General features: G+C 47.1%; 1 protein-coding gene across 4 annotated transcripts in view; it reads left to right on the top strand.

The window, feature by feature from the left end:
- Positions 1 to 15,100, top strand: part of KIF13A (kinesin family member 13A) — a 477,346-nt gene that overhangs the window by 385,140 nt on the left and 77,106 nt on the right. For all 4 annotated transcript variants that reach the window (XM_063923222.1, XM_063923220.1, XM_063923221.1 and 1 more), the window contains 3 exons: positions 469 to 524; positions 1,459 to 1,583; positions 2,616 to 2,792. In XM_063923222.1, the coding sequence (XP_063779292.1) occupies positions 469 to 524; positions 1,459 to 1,583; positions 2,616 to 2,792 (358 nt within the window). The remainder of the gene's footprint in view (positions 1 to 468; positions 525 to 1,458; positions 1,584 to 2,615; positions 2,793 to 15,100) is intronic.

Here is a 15,100-nt window from a genome sequence, read left to right as displayed (position 1 = left end):
GCCAGTACACACCACCTAATCCTAAAGCTTTATTTTTGTGCCCTGTCTCCTGCGGAGCCGCTATTCCCCATGGTCCTGACGGAGTCCCCAGCATCCACTTAGGACGTTAGAGAAATATATATATATATATATATATATATTCATTCAGAGCAGGTGAAGTTGAATAAAAATGTCAAAATAAAATATACCAAAAAAGCCGCAGAACCTAGTCAGCCTCCCGTCCAATCACATGTTACTACTGGGCATTATCAATTCTAAAAAGTTCCAGTTATATGTACAGTATATTACAAGTGAAATATGGAAAAACTTGATTTATCCTTATGTTCTTTGGGATGGACATTTGCGTGTTTATTTTTTTTTTTTTTTCGGTATCAGACACTTTTAGATACTATTGTTCATATTATAATATACTCATATTGCAAGGACCAGTTTCTCTTTGACATATTATTGACGTGGTTATCTGTACAGGACTCCGCCATCTGGAATGGAAGCACACATACCTGTCCTCTTCCTAGATCTCAATGGTAAGTTACATTGTTTCTGTACATTCTCACGTCACATATGGTTTATCCATGCAGATTTGCAGAAAGACTGTAGACAGAGATAGACAATGGAGGTGGAAACATGCAGGGCCCTGGCCCCATCTACCCTTTCACGTCCACATCTGATTTATCGGGGGTTACACAGTCAGTGTATGTGTGTGCAGCTCTGGATTTTGCCAAGCCTGCATGCACAGCATAAGGTAGACTCCTAAGAAGCGGCCACATTGGTGCAAGAGTTTGCTTTAGGTGGTCCTGCAATATATATATATATATATATATATATATCTATCCGGACTCCAGGTCGACAACAAAAAGGTCGACACACCTTAGGTCGCCGCCAATTGGTCGACACACCTTAGGTCGAAATGGACAAAAGGTCGACAGGAACAAGGTCGACATGGAAAAAGGTCGACATGAGTTTTTCACAGTTTTTTCTTTTTCTTTTTTGGAACCTTTTCATACTTAACAATCCACGTGGACTACGATTGGAACGGTAATCTGTGCTGAGCGAAGCAGAGCGGAGCGAAGGCACCATGCCCGAAGCATGGCGAGCGAAGCGGTGCACTAATTGGGGTTCCCGGTCACTCTACGAAGAAAACAACACCAAAAAAACATAAAAAACTCATGTCGACCTTTTTCCATGTCGACCTTGTTCCTGTCGACCTTTTGTCCATGTCGACCTTTTGTCCAGGTCGACCTAAAGCGTGTCGACCAATCGGCGTCGACCTAAGGTGTGTCGATCCTTTTGTTATCGACCTGGAGTCCCAGACCCATATATATATATATATATATATATATATATATATTGAAAGGCAATACCTTTTACATAAATTGTTCATTAGAAGATGTAATGCATTGTTACCTAAAAACCAGGTGTCATAATCCGTTTCCATGTTTTCCTCTGTCATGTTGCTAGCGGATGACCTCAGTGCCAGCGAGCAACTTGTGGGATCACATGCAGCAGGTGTTAATTCCATATTACCAAAGGAGCATGGGAGCCAGTTTTACTACCTGCCAATCATAAGGCACAGTGATGAGGAGGTAATATCCGCACATTGTATTTATATATCTGTGACGCTGTGTACTCATTTGTATTACTCTAGACTCATGTAAGTTGTCAGTGTTATCCCCCTTCTACGGAACTATGGAACCCTTGTGGTGTCTTATAAGTAAAAGATAACAATAGCATGAATACACCATTTGTTAAAAGTAACTCTTATTATACATATTATTTTGCTATGATCGAAATAGGAGATCATCAGTATGAGAAAGATGCATCACTGAAAACTTGCAAGATATATATATATATCAGGGAAGTGCGGTGAGGTAAATGGCTCAGGAGGCACTGGTAGTACCAGATGAAGATTTATACACAATATATGAGCCAAAGGGTGCACGCGGGCATTATACGCAGGTGCAGCAGTATATATTGCTGGAAATTTTGTGAGCTTTAATCAGAGTTGTCCGGCAAGATAGGCGGGGAGGCACTGCCTCACTTGTCATAGATTTTTTACTCCAGAGTTTGGGCTATGAAAATTTATTAGAATAATACAAAAAGATATTTGTAATATATTCTTTGTATCTTTCAAATACTTTATATAGTCAAAACTCTGGCATATACATCAGGAAAGGCTCTGCCTCACCTCACCGCATGTCACATACATGTGTATATATAATATTATCCATTTATATAGTGCCACAAATTCTACACAGTCAGAGATTGCTTAGAATCTGTGCCATGGGAACTTACAATCTAATTTCCTTATGACTTAAACAAGCTCTTACTAGGACCACTTAAGTAACCAGTATGTCTTCAAACTGTGGGAGGAAACCAGAGTTGCTGGAGTAGACCCATATAAACTCCATTCTGATAGAGCTACTGTAGTAACCACTGTCTCATGTAATGTGTCTTCCCAAAATAAGTGAAGACCATAATTCCTGCTCAGGAATATCACCTGGTGCTCACTGCGACTGAACATTCTGCTTTCTGCTGATGTCATTTCTCACTCTTGACTTATAAAAAAATATGTTGATCTATCTGTAATACTAAGGCTGGTGTTTTCTCATTGGCAGGTTTCAGCCACTGCTTCCTGGGATTCTGCAATCCATGACTCATTGCACTTAAATAGAGTTACTCCGCAGAATGAGCGAATCTATCTTATTGTAAAGGTCACAGTGCAGCTCAGCCACCCGGCTGCTTTGGAGCTGGTTCTTCGGAAGAGAGTTGCTGTTAATGTATATAACAAGCAGGTGCCGTATTGTCATTTGAATAAATTAAAAAAATCACTGCTACAACCCCTTCCACCAAAACATTAGGTGGAAATAATCACTCTAACATACAAGTTCATTTTTAGCAATCAATGGTTGTGATCATACTGTAATCATGATTATTATAAAACAGGAAAACCTATAAACATTCAGAAACCTAGTCACAATATATAGGGGAATATTTATCATTTATCAGGAACCCAATAAGCGTAATTTCATATTTCCACTTAGAAGAGCAATAGGAAATTATGGAACGCCTGTATTTACCAGTATTCACATACAGGGACAGAGGCTCTGATAGAAGCCTGCCCCAGCAATGCGTAAAATCTATAGAGATTGCTAATTTGATCCATGTTATTCGGACAGTACCAGGGATTCCTCTCCTGGTAAATGTTGCAGAATGTAGCCCATAGGCTAGAATGGCTAATACCATCTGAAGATGCTGCTAGCTATCAGAGCCTGATTCTGGAACTATTTGCATTGTGGAGCTTGGTAAATCTGACCATTTAGCAGCCACCACAGAAACCTATGGATTACTTACGTAATCCCGTCTGGCGGGTGCCGACTGTCAGTATCCTGACAGCGGCATCCCACCTGGCAGAATGCCCGTTGCGGGCTTGATGGCGAGCTGCGTTCGCCACAGGTTCTATCCCCACTTTCTGGGTGTTGTGGACACCCACAAGTGGAAATAGACCGTGCGCACCGATATTCCAGCTGGTGGCATTGCCGGCTGGCGAGATTCCAGCGTCGGCATCCTGACCGCTGGGATTCTGACAGACAGCAAATTTCAACGGATCCCAAATCTATGGGGTTGTTTTTGTTTTCAAAATCCCTCCATCCCAAGGATACTTAATGCTAGCAGCATATCTCTTGAAAACACCCATTTTCGGGGGGATATGCTACCAATTTTATTCATAAATATGCCCCATAGAATCATATAAAATGGTTTGTGTAAGTGTAATTGATTTTTATATATAAATGAATAGAGGGAAGAGGACATAAACATAAAAGTGCTTTTAGTGACCATGGGACTGCAGAATGAGGCTTATGTTGGCCACATTGTAGTTTTATATTTTATGGGGTCGAACCAATTAGTTGTATGTATTTTCAGTAAATATTCATATTTTTTTATACTATTCTTTAAGTTGGTTCATTGCTCCGGTTTATCCACTAAACAGGACAAGCATTTCCCTTGCACACATTTTAGCAAACCTTACATAAAATCGTTCTGCACATCACCAGAAAAGTGAGCCTACCCAAATGCAGACTTGGGTGATTATGGCACCATATATTGTGATGACAATCGCCAGCACTAATGACCTGCTTCTGATTGGCTGTTTTCTTTTTTCTTTTCTCTAACGTCCTAAGTGGATGCTGGGGACTCCGTAAGGACCATGGGGATTAGCGGCTCCGCAGGAGACTGGGCACATCTAAAGAAAGCTTTAGGACTAGCTGGTGTGCACTGGCTCCTCCCCCTATGACCCTCCTCCAAGCCTCAGTTAGATTTCTGTGCCCGAACGAGAAGGGTGCACACTAGGTGGCTCTCCTGAGCTGCTTAGTGAAAAGTTAGTTTTAGGTTTTTTATTTTCAGTGAGTCCTGCTGGCAACAGGCTCACTGCATCGAGGGACTAAGGGGAGAAGAAGCGAACTCACCTGCGTGCAGAGTGGATTGGGCTTCTTAGGCTACTGGACATTAGCTCCAGAGGGACGATCACAGGCCCAGCCTGGATGGGTCCCAGAGCCGCGCCGCCGGCCCCCTTACAGAGCCAGAAGCCTGAAGAGATCCGGAAAATCGGCGGCAGAAGACGTCCTGTCTTCAAAAAGGTAGCGCACAGCACCGCAGCTGTGTGCCATTGCTCTCAGCACACTTCACACTCCGGTCACTGAGGGTGCAGGGCGCTGGGTGGGGGCGCCCTGAGACGCAATAAAAATACCTTAAATGGCAAAAGATGCATCACATATAGCCCCTGGGCTATATGGATGCATTTAACCCATGCCAAAAATACACAAAAAACGGGAGATAAGGCCGCCGATAAGGGGGCGGAGCCTATCTCCTCAGCACACTGGCGCCATTTTCCCTCACAGCTTCGTTGGAGGGAAGCTCCCTGTCTCTCCCCTGCAGTCACTACACTACAGAAAGGGTTAAATAAAGAGAGGGGGGCACTAATTAGGCGCAGTATAAACAATACAGCAGCTATAAGGGAAAAAACACTTATATAAGGTTATCCCTGTATATATATAGCGCTCTGGTGTGTGCTGGCAAACTCTCCCTCTGTCTCCCCAAAGGGCTAGTGGGGTCCTGTCCTCTATCAGAGCATTCCCTGTGTGTGTGCTGTATGTCGGCACGTTGGTGTCGACATGTATGAGGAGAAAAATGATGGGGAGACGGAGCAGATTGCCTGTAATAGTGATGTCACCCCCTAGGGGGTCGACACCTGAGTGGATGAACTGTTGGAAGATACTGACTCCAGTGTCGACGGTGAAGAGACAAATGTGACTTCCAGTAGGGCCACACGTTACATGATTGAGGCAATGAAAAATGTTTTACACATTTCTGATAATACGAGTACCACCAAAAAGGGGTATTATGTTCGGTGAGGAAAAACTACCTGTAGTTTTCCTGAATCTGAGAAATTAAATGAGGTGTGTGATGATGCGTGGGTTTCCCCCGATAACAACTGATAAAAATGTTATTGGCATTATATCCTTTCCCGCCAGAGGTTAGGGTGCGTTGGGAAACACCCCCTAGGGTGGATAAAGCGCTCACACGCTGGTAAGAACAAGGGCTCTACCCTCTCCTGAGATGGCCGCCCTTAAGGATCCTGCTGATAGAAAGCAGGAGGATATCCTAAAATGTATTACACACATACTGGTGTTATACTGCGACCAGCAATCGCCTCAGCCTGGATGTGCAGTGCTGGGTTGGCGTGGTCGGATTCCCTGACTGAAAATATTGTTACCCTAGATAGGGACAGTATATTATTGCCTATAGAGCATTTGAAAGATGCATTTCTATGTATGCGTGATGCACAGCGGAATATTTGCCGACTGGCATCAAGTCTAAGTGCGTTGTCCATTTCTACCAGTAGAGGGTTATGGACACGTCAGTGGTCAGGTGATGCGTATTCCAAACGGCATTTGGAAGTATTGCCTTATTAAGGGGAGGAGTTATTTGGGGTCGGTCTTTCAGACCTGGTGGCCACGGCAACAGCTGGGAAATCCACGTTTGTACCCCAGGTCGCCTCTCATCATGAGAAGACGCCGTATTATCAGGCGCAGTCTTTTCGTGGACAAGCGGGCAAAAGGTTCCTCTTTTCTGCCCCGTGACAGAGGGAGAGGAAAAAGGCTGCAGAAATCAGCCAGTTCCCAGGAACAGAAACCCTCTCCCGCCTCTGCCAAGCCCTCAGTATGACGCTGGGGCTTTACAAGCAGAATCAGGCACGGTGGGGGGCCCGTCTCAATGAATTTCAGCGCGCAGTGGGCTCACTCGCAAGTAGACCCCTGGATCCTTCAGGTGATACTCAGGGGTACAAATTAGAATTCGAGACGTCTCCCCCTCGCCGTTTCCTAAAGTCGGCTTTACCGATGTCTCCTTCTGACAGGGAGATAGTTTTGGAAGCCATTCACAAGCTGTATTCCCAGCAGGTGATAATCAAGGTACCCCTCCTGCAACAGGGAACGGGGTATTATTCCACACTGTTGTGGTACCAAAGCCGGACGGCTTGGTGAGACCGATTATAAATCTAAAATCTTTGAACACTTACATACAGAGGTTCAAATTCAAGATTGAGTCACTCAGAGCAGTGATTGCGAACCTGGAAGAAGGGGACTACATGATGTCTCGGGACATCAAGGATGCTTACCTTCATGTAAAAAATGTACCCTTCTCATCAAGGGTACCTCAGGTTTATGGTACAGAACTGTCACTATCAGTTCAGACGCTGCCGTATGGATGGTCCACGGCACCCCGGGTCTTTACCAAGGTAATGGCCGAAATGATGATATTCCTTCGAAGGAAGGGAATATTAGTTATCCCTTACTTGGACGATTCCCTGATAAGGGTAAGATCCAGGGAACAGTTGGAGGTCGGTGTAGCACTATCTCAGGTAGTGTTGCGGCAGCACGATTGGATTCTCAATATTCCAAAATCGCAGCTGGTTCCGACGACTTGTCTTCTGTTCCTAGGGATGATCCTGGACACAGTCCAGAAAAAGGTGTTTCTCCCGGAGGAGAAAGCCAGGGAGTTATCCGAGATAGCCAGGAACCTCCAAGTCTCAGTGCATCAATGCACAAGGGTTCTGGGTATAATGGTGGCTTCCTACGAAGCAATCCCATTCGGCAGATTCCACGCAAGAACTTTCCAGTGGGACCTGCTGGACAAATGGTCCGGGTCGCATCTTCAGATGCATCAGCGGATAACCCTGTCACCAAGGACAAGGGTGTCCCTCCTGTGGTGGTTGCAGAGTGCTCATCTTCTAGAGGGCCGCAGATTCGGCATTCAGGACTGGGTCCTGGTGACCACGGATGCCAGCCTGCGAGGCTGGGGAGCAGTCACACAGGGAAGGAATATCCAGGGCTTATAGTCTAGCCTGGAGACGTCACTTCACATAAATATCCTGAAGCTAAGGGCCATTTACAATGCTCTAAGCTTAGCAAGACCTCTGCTTCAAGGTCAGCCGGTGTTGATCCAGTCGGACAACATCACGGCAGTCACCCACGTAAACAAACAAGGGTGTCACAAGAAGCAGGAGGGCAATGGCAGAAGCTGCAAGGATTCTTCGCTGGGCGGAAAACCATGTGATAGCACTGTCAGCAGTATTCATTCCGGGAGTGGACAACTGGGAAGCAGACTTCCTCAACACGACCTCCACCCGGGAGAGTGGGGACTTCACCCAGAAGTCTTCCACATGATTATAAACCGTTGGGAAAAACTCGACAGGTATTGCGCCAGGTCAAGGGACCCTCAGGCAATAGCTGTAGACGCTCTGGTAACACCGTGGGTGTACCAGTCAGTGTATGTGTTCCCTCCTCTGCCTCTCATACCCAAGGTACTGAGATTGATAAAATGGAGAGGAGTAAGCACTATATTCGTGGCTCCGGATTGGCCAAGAAGAAATTGGTAACCGGAACTTCAAGAGATGCTCACGGAGGATCCGTGGCCTCTACCTCTAAGAAGGGACCTGCTCCAGCATGGACCCTGTCTGTTCCAAGACTTTCCGCGGCTGCGTTTGACGGCATGGCGGTTGAACGCCGGATCCTGAAGGAAAAAAGGCATTCCGGATGAAGTCATCCCTATCCTGATCAAAGCCAGGAAGGATGTAACCGCAAAACATTATCACCGCATTTGGCGAAAATATGTTGCGTGGTGCGAGGCCAGTAAGGCCCGACGGAGGAAATTCAACTGGGTCGATTCCTACATTTCCTGCAAACAGGAGTGTCTATGGGCCTGAAATTGGGGTCCATTAAGGTTCAAATTTCGGCCCTGTCAATTTTCTTCCAAAAAGAACTAGCTTCAGTCCCTGAAGTTCAGACGTTTGTAAAAGGGGTACTGCATATACAGCCTCCTTTTGTGCCTCCAGTGGCACTTTGGGATCTCAATGTAGGTTTTGGGTTCCAAAAGTCACATTGGGTTGAACCACTTAAATCTGTGGAGTTAAAATATCTCACATAGAAAGTGGTCATGCTGTTGGCCCTGGCGGGGCCAGGCGCGTGTCAGAATTGGCGGCTTTATCCTGTAAAAGCCCTTATCTGATTTTCCATTCGGACAGGGGGAATTGAGGACTCGTCCTCAGTTTCTCCCTAAGGTGGTTTCAGCGTTTCACCTGAACCAACCTATTTGTGGTGCCTGCGGCTACTAGGGACTTGGAGGACTCCAAGTTGCTAGATGTTGTCAGGGCCCTGAAAATATCCAGGACGGCTGGAGTCAGGAAAACTGACTCGCTGTTTATCCTGTATGCACCCAACAAGCTGGGTGCTCCTGCTTCTAAGCAGACTATTGCTCGTTGGATTTGTAGTACAATTCAGCTTGCACATTCTGTGGCAGGCCTGCCACAGCCAAAAAATCTGTAAATGCCCACTCCACAAGGAAGGTGGGCTCATCTTGGGCGGTTGCCCGAGGGGTCTCGGCTTTACAACTTTGCCGAGCAGCTACTTGGTCAGGAGCAAATACGTTTGTAAAATTCTACAAAATTGATACCCTGGCTGAGGAGGACCTGGAGTTTCTCTCAATTGGTGCTGCAGAGTCATCCGCACTCTCCCGCCCGTTTGGGAGCTTTGGTATAATCCCCATGGTCCTTACGGAGTCCCCAGCATCCACTTAGGACGTTAGAGAAAATAAGAATTTACTTACCGATAATTCTATTTCTCGTAGTCCGTAGTGGATGCTGGGCGCCCATCCCAAGTGCGGATTGTCTGCAATACTGGTACATAGTTATTGTTACCAAAAAGATCGGGTTATTGCTGTAGTGAGCCATCTTTTCTAGAGGCTCCTCTGTTATCATGCTGTTAACTGGGTTCAGATCACAAGTTATACGGTGTGATTGGTGTGGCTGGTATGAGTCTTACCCGGGATTCAAGATCCTTCCTTATTGTGTACGCTCGTCCGGGCACAGTATCCTAACTGAGGCTTGGAGGAGGGTCATAGGGGGAGGAGCCAGTGCACACCAGCTAGTCCTAAAGCTTTCTTTAGATGTGCCCAGTCTCCTGCGGAGCCGCTAATCCCCATGGTCCTTACGGAGTCCCCAGCATCCACTACGGACTACGAGAAATAGAATTATCGGTAAGTAAATTCTTATTTCTCTGACGTCCTAGTGGATGCTGGGAACTCCGTAAGGACCATGGGGAATAGCGGCTCCGCAGGAGACTGGGCACATCTAAAGAAAGCTTTAGGATCACCTGGTGTGCACTGGCTCCTCCCCCTATGACCCTCCTCCAAGCCTCAGTTAGATTTCTGTGCCCGACGAGAAGGGTGCACACTAGGGGCTCTCCTGAGCTCTTTGTGAAAGTTTTAGTTTAGGTTTATTATTTTCAGTGAGACCTGCTGGCAACAGGCTCACTGCATCGAGGGACTAAGGGGAGAAGAAGCGAACTCACCTGCGTGCAGAGTGGATTGGGCTTCTTAGGCTACTGGACATTAGCTCCAGAGGGACGATCACAGGTTCAGCCTGGATGGGTCACCGGAGCCGCGCCGCCGTCCCCCTTACAGAGCCAGAAGAGCGAAGAGGTCCGGAAAAATCGGCGGCAGAAGACGATCCTGTCTTCAGATAAGGTAGCGCACAGCACCGCAGCTGTGCGCCATTGCTCTCAGCACACTTCACACTCCGGTCACTGAGGGTGCAGGGCGCTGGGGGGGGCAGCGCCCTGAGACGCAATAAATCGATAAAAAAACCTTATATGGCTAAAATAAATGCATCACATATAACTCCTGGGCTATATGGATGCATTTAACCCCTGCCAAAACATACAGAAAAAGGATGATAAGGACGCCGAGAAAGGGGCGGAGCCTATCTCCTCAGCACACTGGCGCCATTTTCCCTCACAGCTCAGTTGGAGGGAAGCTCCCTGGCTCTCCCCTGCAGTCACTACACTACAGAAAGGGGTTAAAAAAGAGAGGGGGGCACAAATTAGGCGCAATATATAACAATACAGCAGCTATAAAGGGAAAAACACTTATATAAGGTTATCCCTGTATATATATATAGCGCTCTGGTGTGTGCTGGCAAACTCTCCCTCTGTCTCCCCAAAGGGCTAGTGGGGTCCTGTCCTCTATCAGAGCATTCCCTGTGTGTGTGCTGTGTGTCGGTACGTTGGTGTCGACATGTATGAGGAGAAAAATGATGAGGAGACGGAGTAGAGTGTCTGAAATAGTGTTGTCACCCCCTAGGGGGTCGACACCTGAGTGGATGTACTGTTGAAATTGCGTGACAGTGTCAGCTTTGTATAAAAGACAGTGGTTGACATGAGACAACCGGCTACTCAGCTAGTGCATGTCCAGACGTCTCATACAGGGGCCCTAAAGCGCCCGTTACCTCAGATACAGACGCCGACAGGGGTACTGACTCCTGTGTCGACGGTGAAGAGACAACCGTGATTTCCAATAGGGCGACACATTGCATGATTGAGGCAATGGAAAAAGTTTACACTTTTCTGATAATATGAATACCACCAAAAAAAGGGGTATTATGTTTGGTGAGGAAAAACTTCCTGTAGTTTTCCTGAATCTGAGAAATAAAATGAGGTGTGTGATGATGCGTGGGTTTCCCCCCGATAACAATTGATATTTTCTAAAAAGTTATTGGCAGTATACCTTTTCCCGCCAGAGGTTAGGGTGCGTTGGGAAACACCCCCTAGGGTGGATAAAGCGCTCACACGCTTGTAAAAACAAGGGCTCTACCCTCTCCTGAGATGGCCGCCCTTAGGGATCCTGCTGATAGAAAGCAGGAGGGTATCCTAAAATGTATTTACACACATACTGGTGTTATACTGCGACCAGCAATCGCCTCAGCCTGGATGTGCAGTGCTGGGTTGGCGTGGTCGGATTCCCTGACTGGAAATATGATATCCTAGATAAGGACAGTATATTATTGCCTATAGAGCAATTAAAAGATGCATTTATATATATGCAGGATGCACAGCGGAATATTTGCCGACTGGCATCAAGTATAAGTGCGTTGTCCAATTATTCCAGTAAAGTGGTCAGGTGATGCGGATTCCAAACGGCATTTGGAAGTATTGCCTTAAAAGAGGGGATGTACCCCAGGTCGCCTCTCAAAATAAGACGCCGTATTATCAGGCGCTGTCCTGGTTGGCAGGCGGACAAAAGGGTTCCTCTTTTCTGCTCGTGACAGAGGGAGAGGAAAATGGCTGCAGAGATCAGCCAGTTCCAAGGAACAGAAACCCTTTTCCGCCGCTGCCAAGCCCTCAGTATGACGCTAGGGCTTTACAAGTTCAGGCACGGTGGGGTCCCGTTCTCAATGAATTTCAGTGCGCAGTGGGCTCACTCGCAAGTAGACCCCTGGATCCTTCAGATAATATTTCAGGGGTACAAATTGGAATTCGAGACGTATTCCCCTCGCCGTTTCCAAAAGTCTGTTTTACCGACGTCTCCCGCTGACAGGGAGGCAGTTTTGGAAGCCATTCACAAGCTGTATTCCCAGCAGGTGATAATCAAGGTACCCCTCCTGCAACAGGGAACGGGGTATTATTCCACACTATTGTGGTACCGAAGCCAGACGGCTCGGTGAGACCGATTTTAAAATCTAAAATCTAAAATCTTTGAACACTTGCATACAGAGGTTCAAATTCAAAATTGAGTCACTCAGAGCAGTGATTGCAAACCTGGAAGAAGGGGACTACATGATGTCTCGGGACATCAAGGAGGCTTACCTTCATGTCAAAATTTACCCTTCTCACCAAGGGTATTTCAGGTTATGGTACAGAACTGTATCAGTTCGGACGCTGCCGTAGGGATGGTCCACGGCACCCCGGGTCTTTACTGAAGTAATGACCGAAATGATGATATTCCTTCGAAGGAAGGGAATTTTAGTTATCCTTTACTTGGACGATTCCCTGATAAGGGTAAGATCCAGGGAACAGTTGGAGATCGGTGTAGCACTATATCAGGTAGTGTTGCGGCAGCACGATTGGATTTTCAATATTCCAAAATCACAGCTGGTTCCGACGACTTGTCTTCTGTTCCTAGGGATGATTCTGGACATAGTCCAGAAAGAAGGTGCTTCTCCCGGAGGAGAAAGCCAGGGAGTTATCCGAGCTAGTCAGGAACCTCCTAAAACCGAACCAAGTCTCAGTGCATCAATGCACAAGGGTTCTGGGTAAAAATGGTGGCTTCCTACGAAGCAATCCCATTCGGCAGATTCCACGCACAGTGGAACCTTCTGGACAAATGGTCCGGGTCGCATCTTCAGATGCTTCAGCGGATAACCCTGTCACCAGGGACAAGGGTATCCCTCCTGTGGTGGTTGCAGAGTGCTCATCTTCTAGAGGGCCGCAGATTCGGCATTCGGGACTGGGTCCTGGTGGCCACGGATGCCAGCCTGCGAGGCTGGGGAGCAGTCACACAGGGAAGGAATTTCCAGGGCTTATGGTCAAGCCTGGAGACATCTCTTCATATAAACATTCTGGAACTAAGGGCCATTTACAATGCCCTAAGTCAAGCGAAACCCCTGCTTCAGGGTCAGGCGGTATTGATCCAATCGGACAACATCACGTCAGTCGCCCACGTAAACAGACAGGGCGGCACGAGAAGCAGGAGGGCAATGGCAGAAGCTGCAAGGATTTTCGCTGGGCGGAAAATCATGTGATAGCACTGTCAGCAGTGTTCATTCCGGGAGTGGACAACTGGGAAGCAGACTTCCTCAGCAGACACGACCTTCACCCGGGAGAGTGGGGACTTCACCCAGAAGTCTTCCACCTGATTGTAAACCGTTGGGAAAAACAAAAGGTGGACATAATGGCGTCCCGTCTAAACAAAAAACTAGACAGATATTGCGCCAGGTCAAGGGACCCTCAGGCAATAGCGGTGGACGCTCTGGTAACACCGTGGGTGTACCAGTCAGTGTATGTGTTCCCTCCTCTGCCCCTCATACCAAAAGTACTGAGAATCATAAGAAGGAGAGGAGTAAGAACTATACTCGTGGTTCCGGATTGGCCAAGAAGGACTTGGTATCCGGAACTTCAAGAGATGCTCACGGACGAACCGTGGCCTCTACCTCTAAGAAAGGACCTGCTCCAGCAAGGGCCTTGTCTGTTCCAAGACTTACCGCGGCTGCGTTTGACGGCATGGCGGTTGAACGCCGGATCCTGAAGATCCCTACCCTGGTCAAGGCCAGGAAAGACGTAACCGCAAAACATTATCACCGCATTTGGCGAAAATATGTTGCGTGGGGTGAGGCCAAGAAGGCCCCTACAGAGGAATTTCAACTGGGTCGTTTCCTCCATTTCCTGCAAACAGGACTGTCTATGGGCCTAAAATTAGGGTCCATTAAGGTTCAAATTTCGGCCCTGTCGATTTTCTTCCAAAAAGAACTGGCTTCAGTGCCTGAAGTTCAGACATTTGTAAAAGGGGTACTGCATATACAGTCTCCTTTTGTGCCTCCAGTGGCACCTTGGGGATCTCAATGTTGTGTTGAGTTTCCTAAAGTCACATTGGTTTGAACCACTCACCACTGTGGACTTAAAATATCTCACATGGAAGTGACGAGTTAGCCCTGGTTTCAGCCAGGCGGGTGTCAGAATTGGCGGCTTTATCATATAAAAGCCCTTACTTAATATTTCATTCTGAAAGGGCAGAATTGAGGACTCGTCCTCAAATTTTCTACCTAAGGTGGTTTCTGCATTTCACATGAACCAACCTATTGTGGTACCTGCGGCTACTAAGGACTTGGAGGATTCCAAGTTGCTTGACGTGGTCAGGACCCTGAAAATACATGTTTCCAGGACGGCTGGAGTCAGAAAATCTGACTCGCTGTTTATCCTGTATGCACCCAACAAACTGGGTGCTCCTGCTTCTAAGCAGACGATTGCTCGTTGGATTTGTAGTACAATTCAGCTTGCACATTCTGTGGCAGGCCTGCCACAGCCAAAAATCTTAAAATGCCCACTCCACAAGGAAGGTGGGCTCATCTTGGGCAGCTGCCCGAGGGGTCTCGGCTTTACAACTTTGCCGAGCAGTTACTTGGTCAGGAGCAAATACGTTTGTAAAATTTTACAAATTTGATATCTTGGCTGAGGAGGACCTGGAGTTCTCTCATTCGGTGCTGCAGAGTCATCCGCACTCTCCCGCCCGTTTGGGAGCTTTGGTATAATCCCCATGGTCCTTACGGAGTTCCCAGCATCCACTAGGACGTCAGAGAAAATAAGAATTTACTTACCGATAATTCTATTTCTCGTAGTCCGTAGTGGATGCTAGGCGCCCATCCCAAGTGCGGATTGTCTGCAATACTGGTACATAATTATTGTTACCAAAAAATTCGGGTTATTGTTGTAGTGAGCCATCTTTTCTAGAGGCTCCTCTATTATCATGCTGTTAACTGGGTTCAGATCACAAGTTGTACAGTGTGATTGGTGTGGCTGGTATGAGTCTTACCCGGGATTCAAAATCCTTCCTTATTGTGTACGCTCGTCCGGGCACAGTATCCTAACTGAGGCTTGGAGGAGGGTCATAGGGGGAGGAGCCAGTGCACACCAGGTGATCCTAAAGCTTTCTTTAGATGTGCCCAGTCTCCTGCGGAGCCGCTATTCCCCATGGTCCTTACGGAGTTCCCAGCATCCAC

Source organism: Pseudophryne corroboree, chromosome 5, assembly GCF_028390025.1.
Source record: "Pseudophryne corroboree isolate aPseCor3 chromosome 5, aPseCor3.hap2, whole genome shotgun sequence".
Taxonomy (NCBI): Eukaryota; Metazoa; Chordata; class Amphibia; order Anura; family Myobatrachidae; genus Pseudophryne; species Pseudophryne corroboree.
Note: the sequence above shows the minus strand (reverse complement) of the source record. Positions and strands in the feature narration are given on the sequence as shown.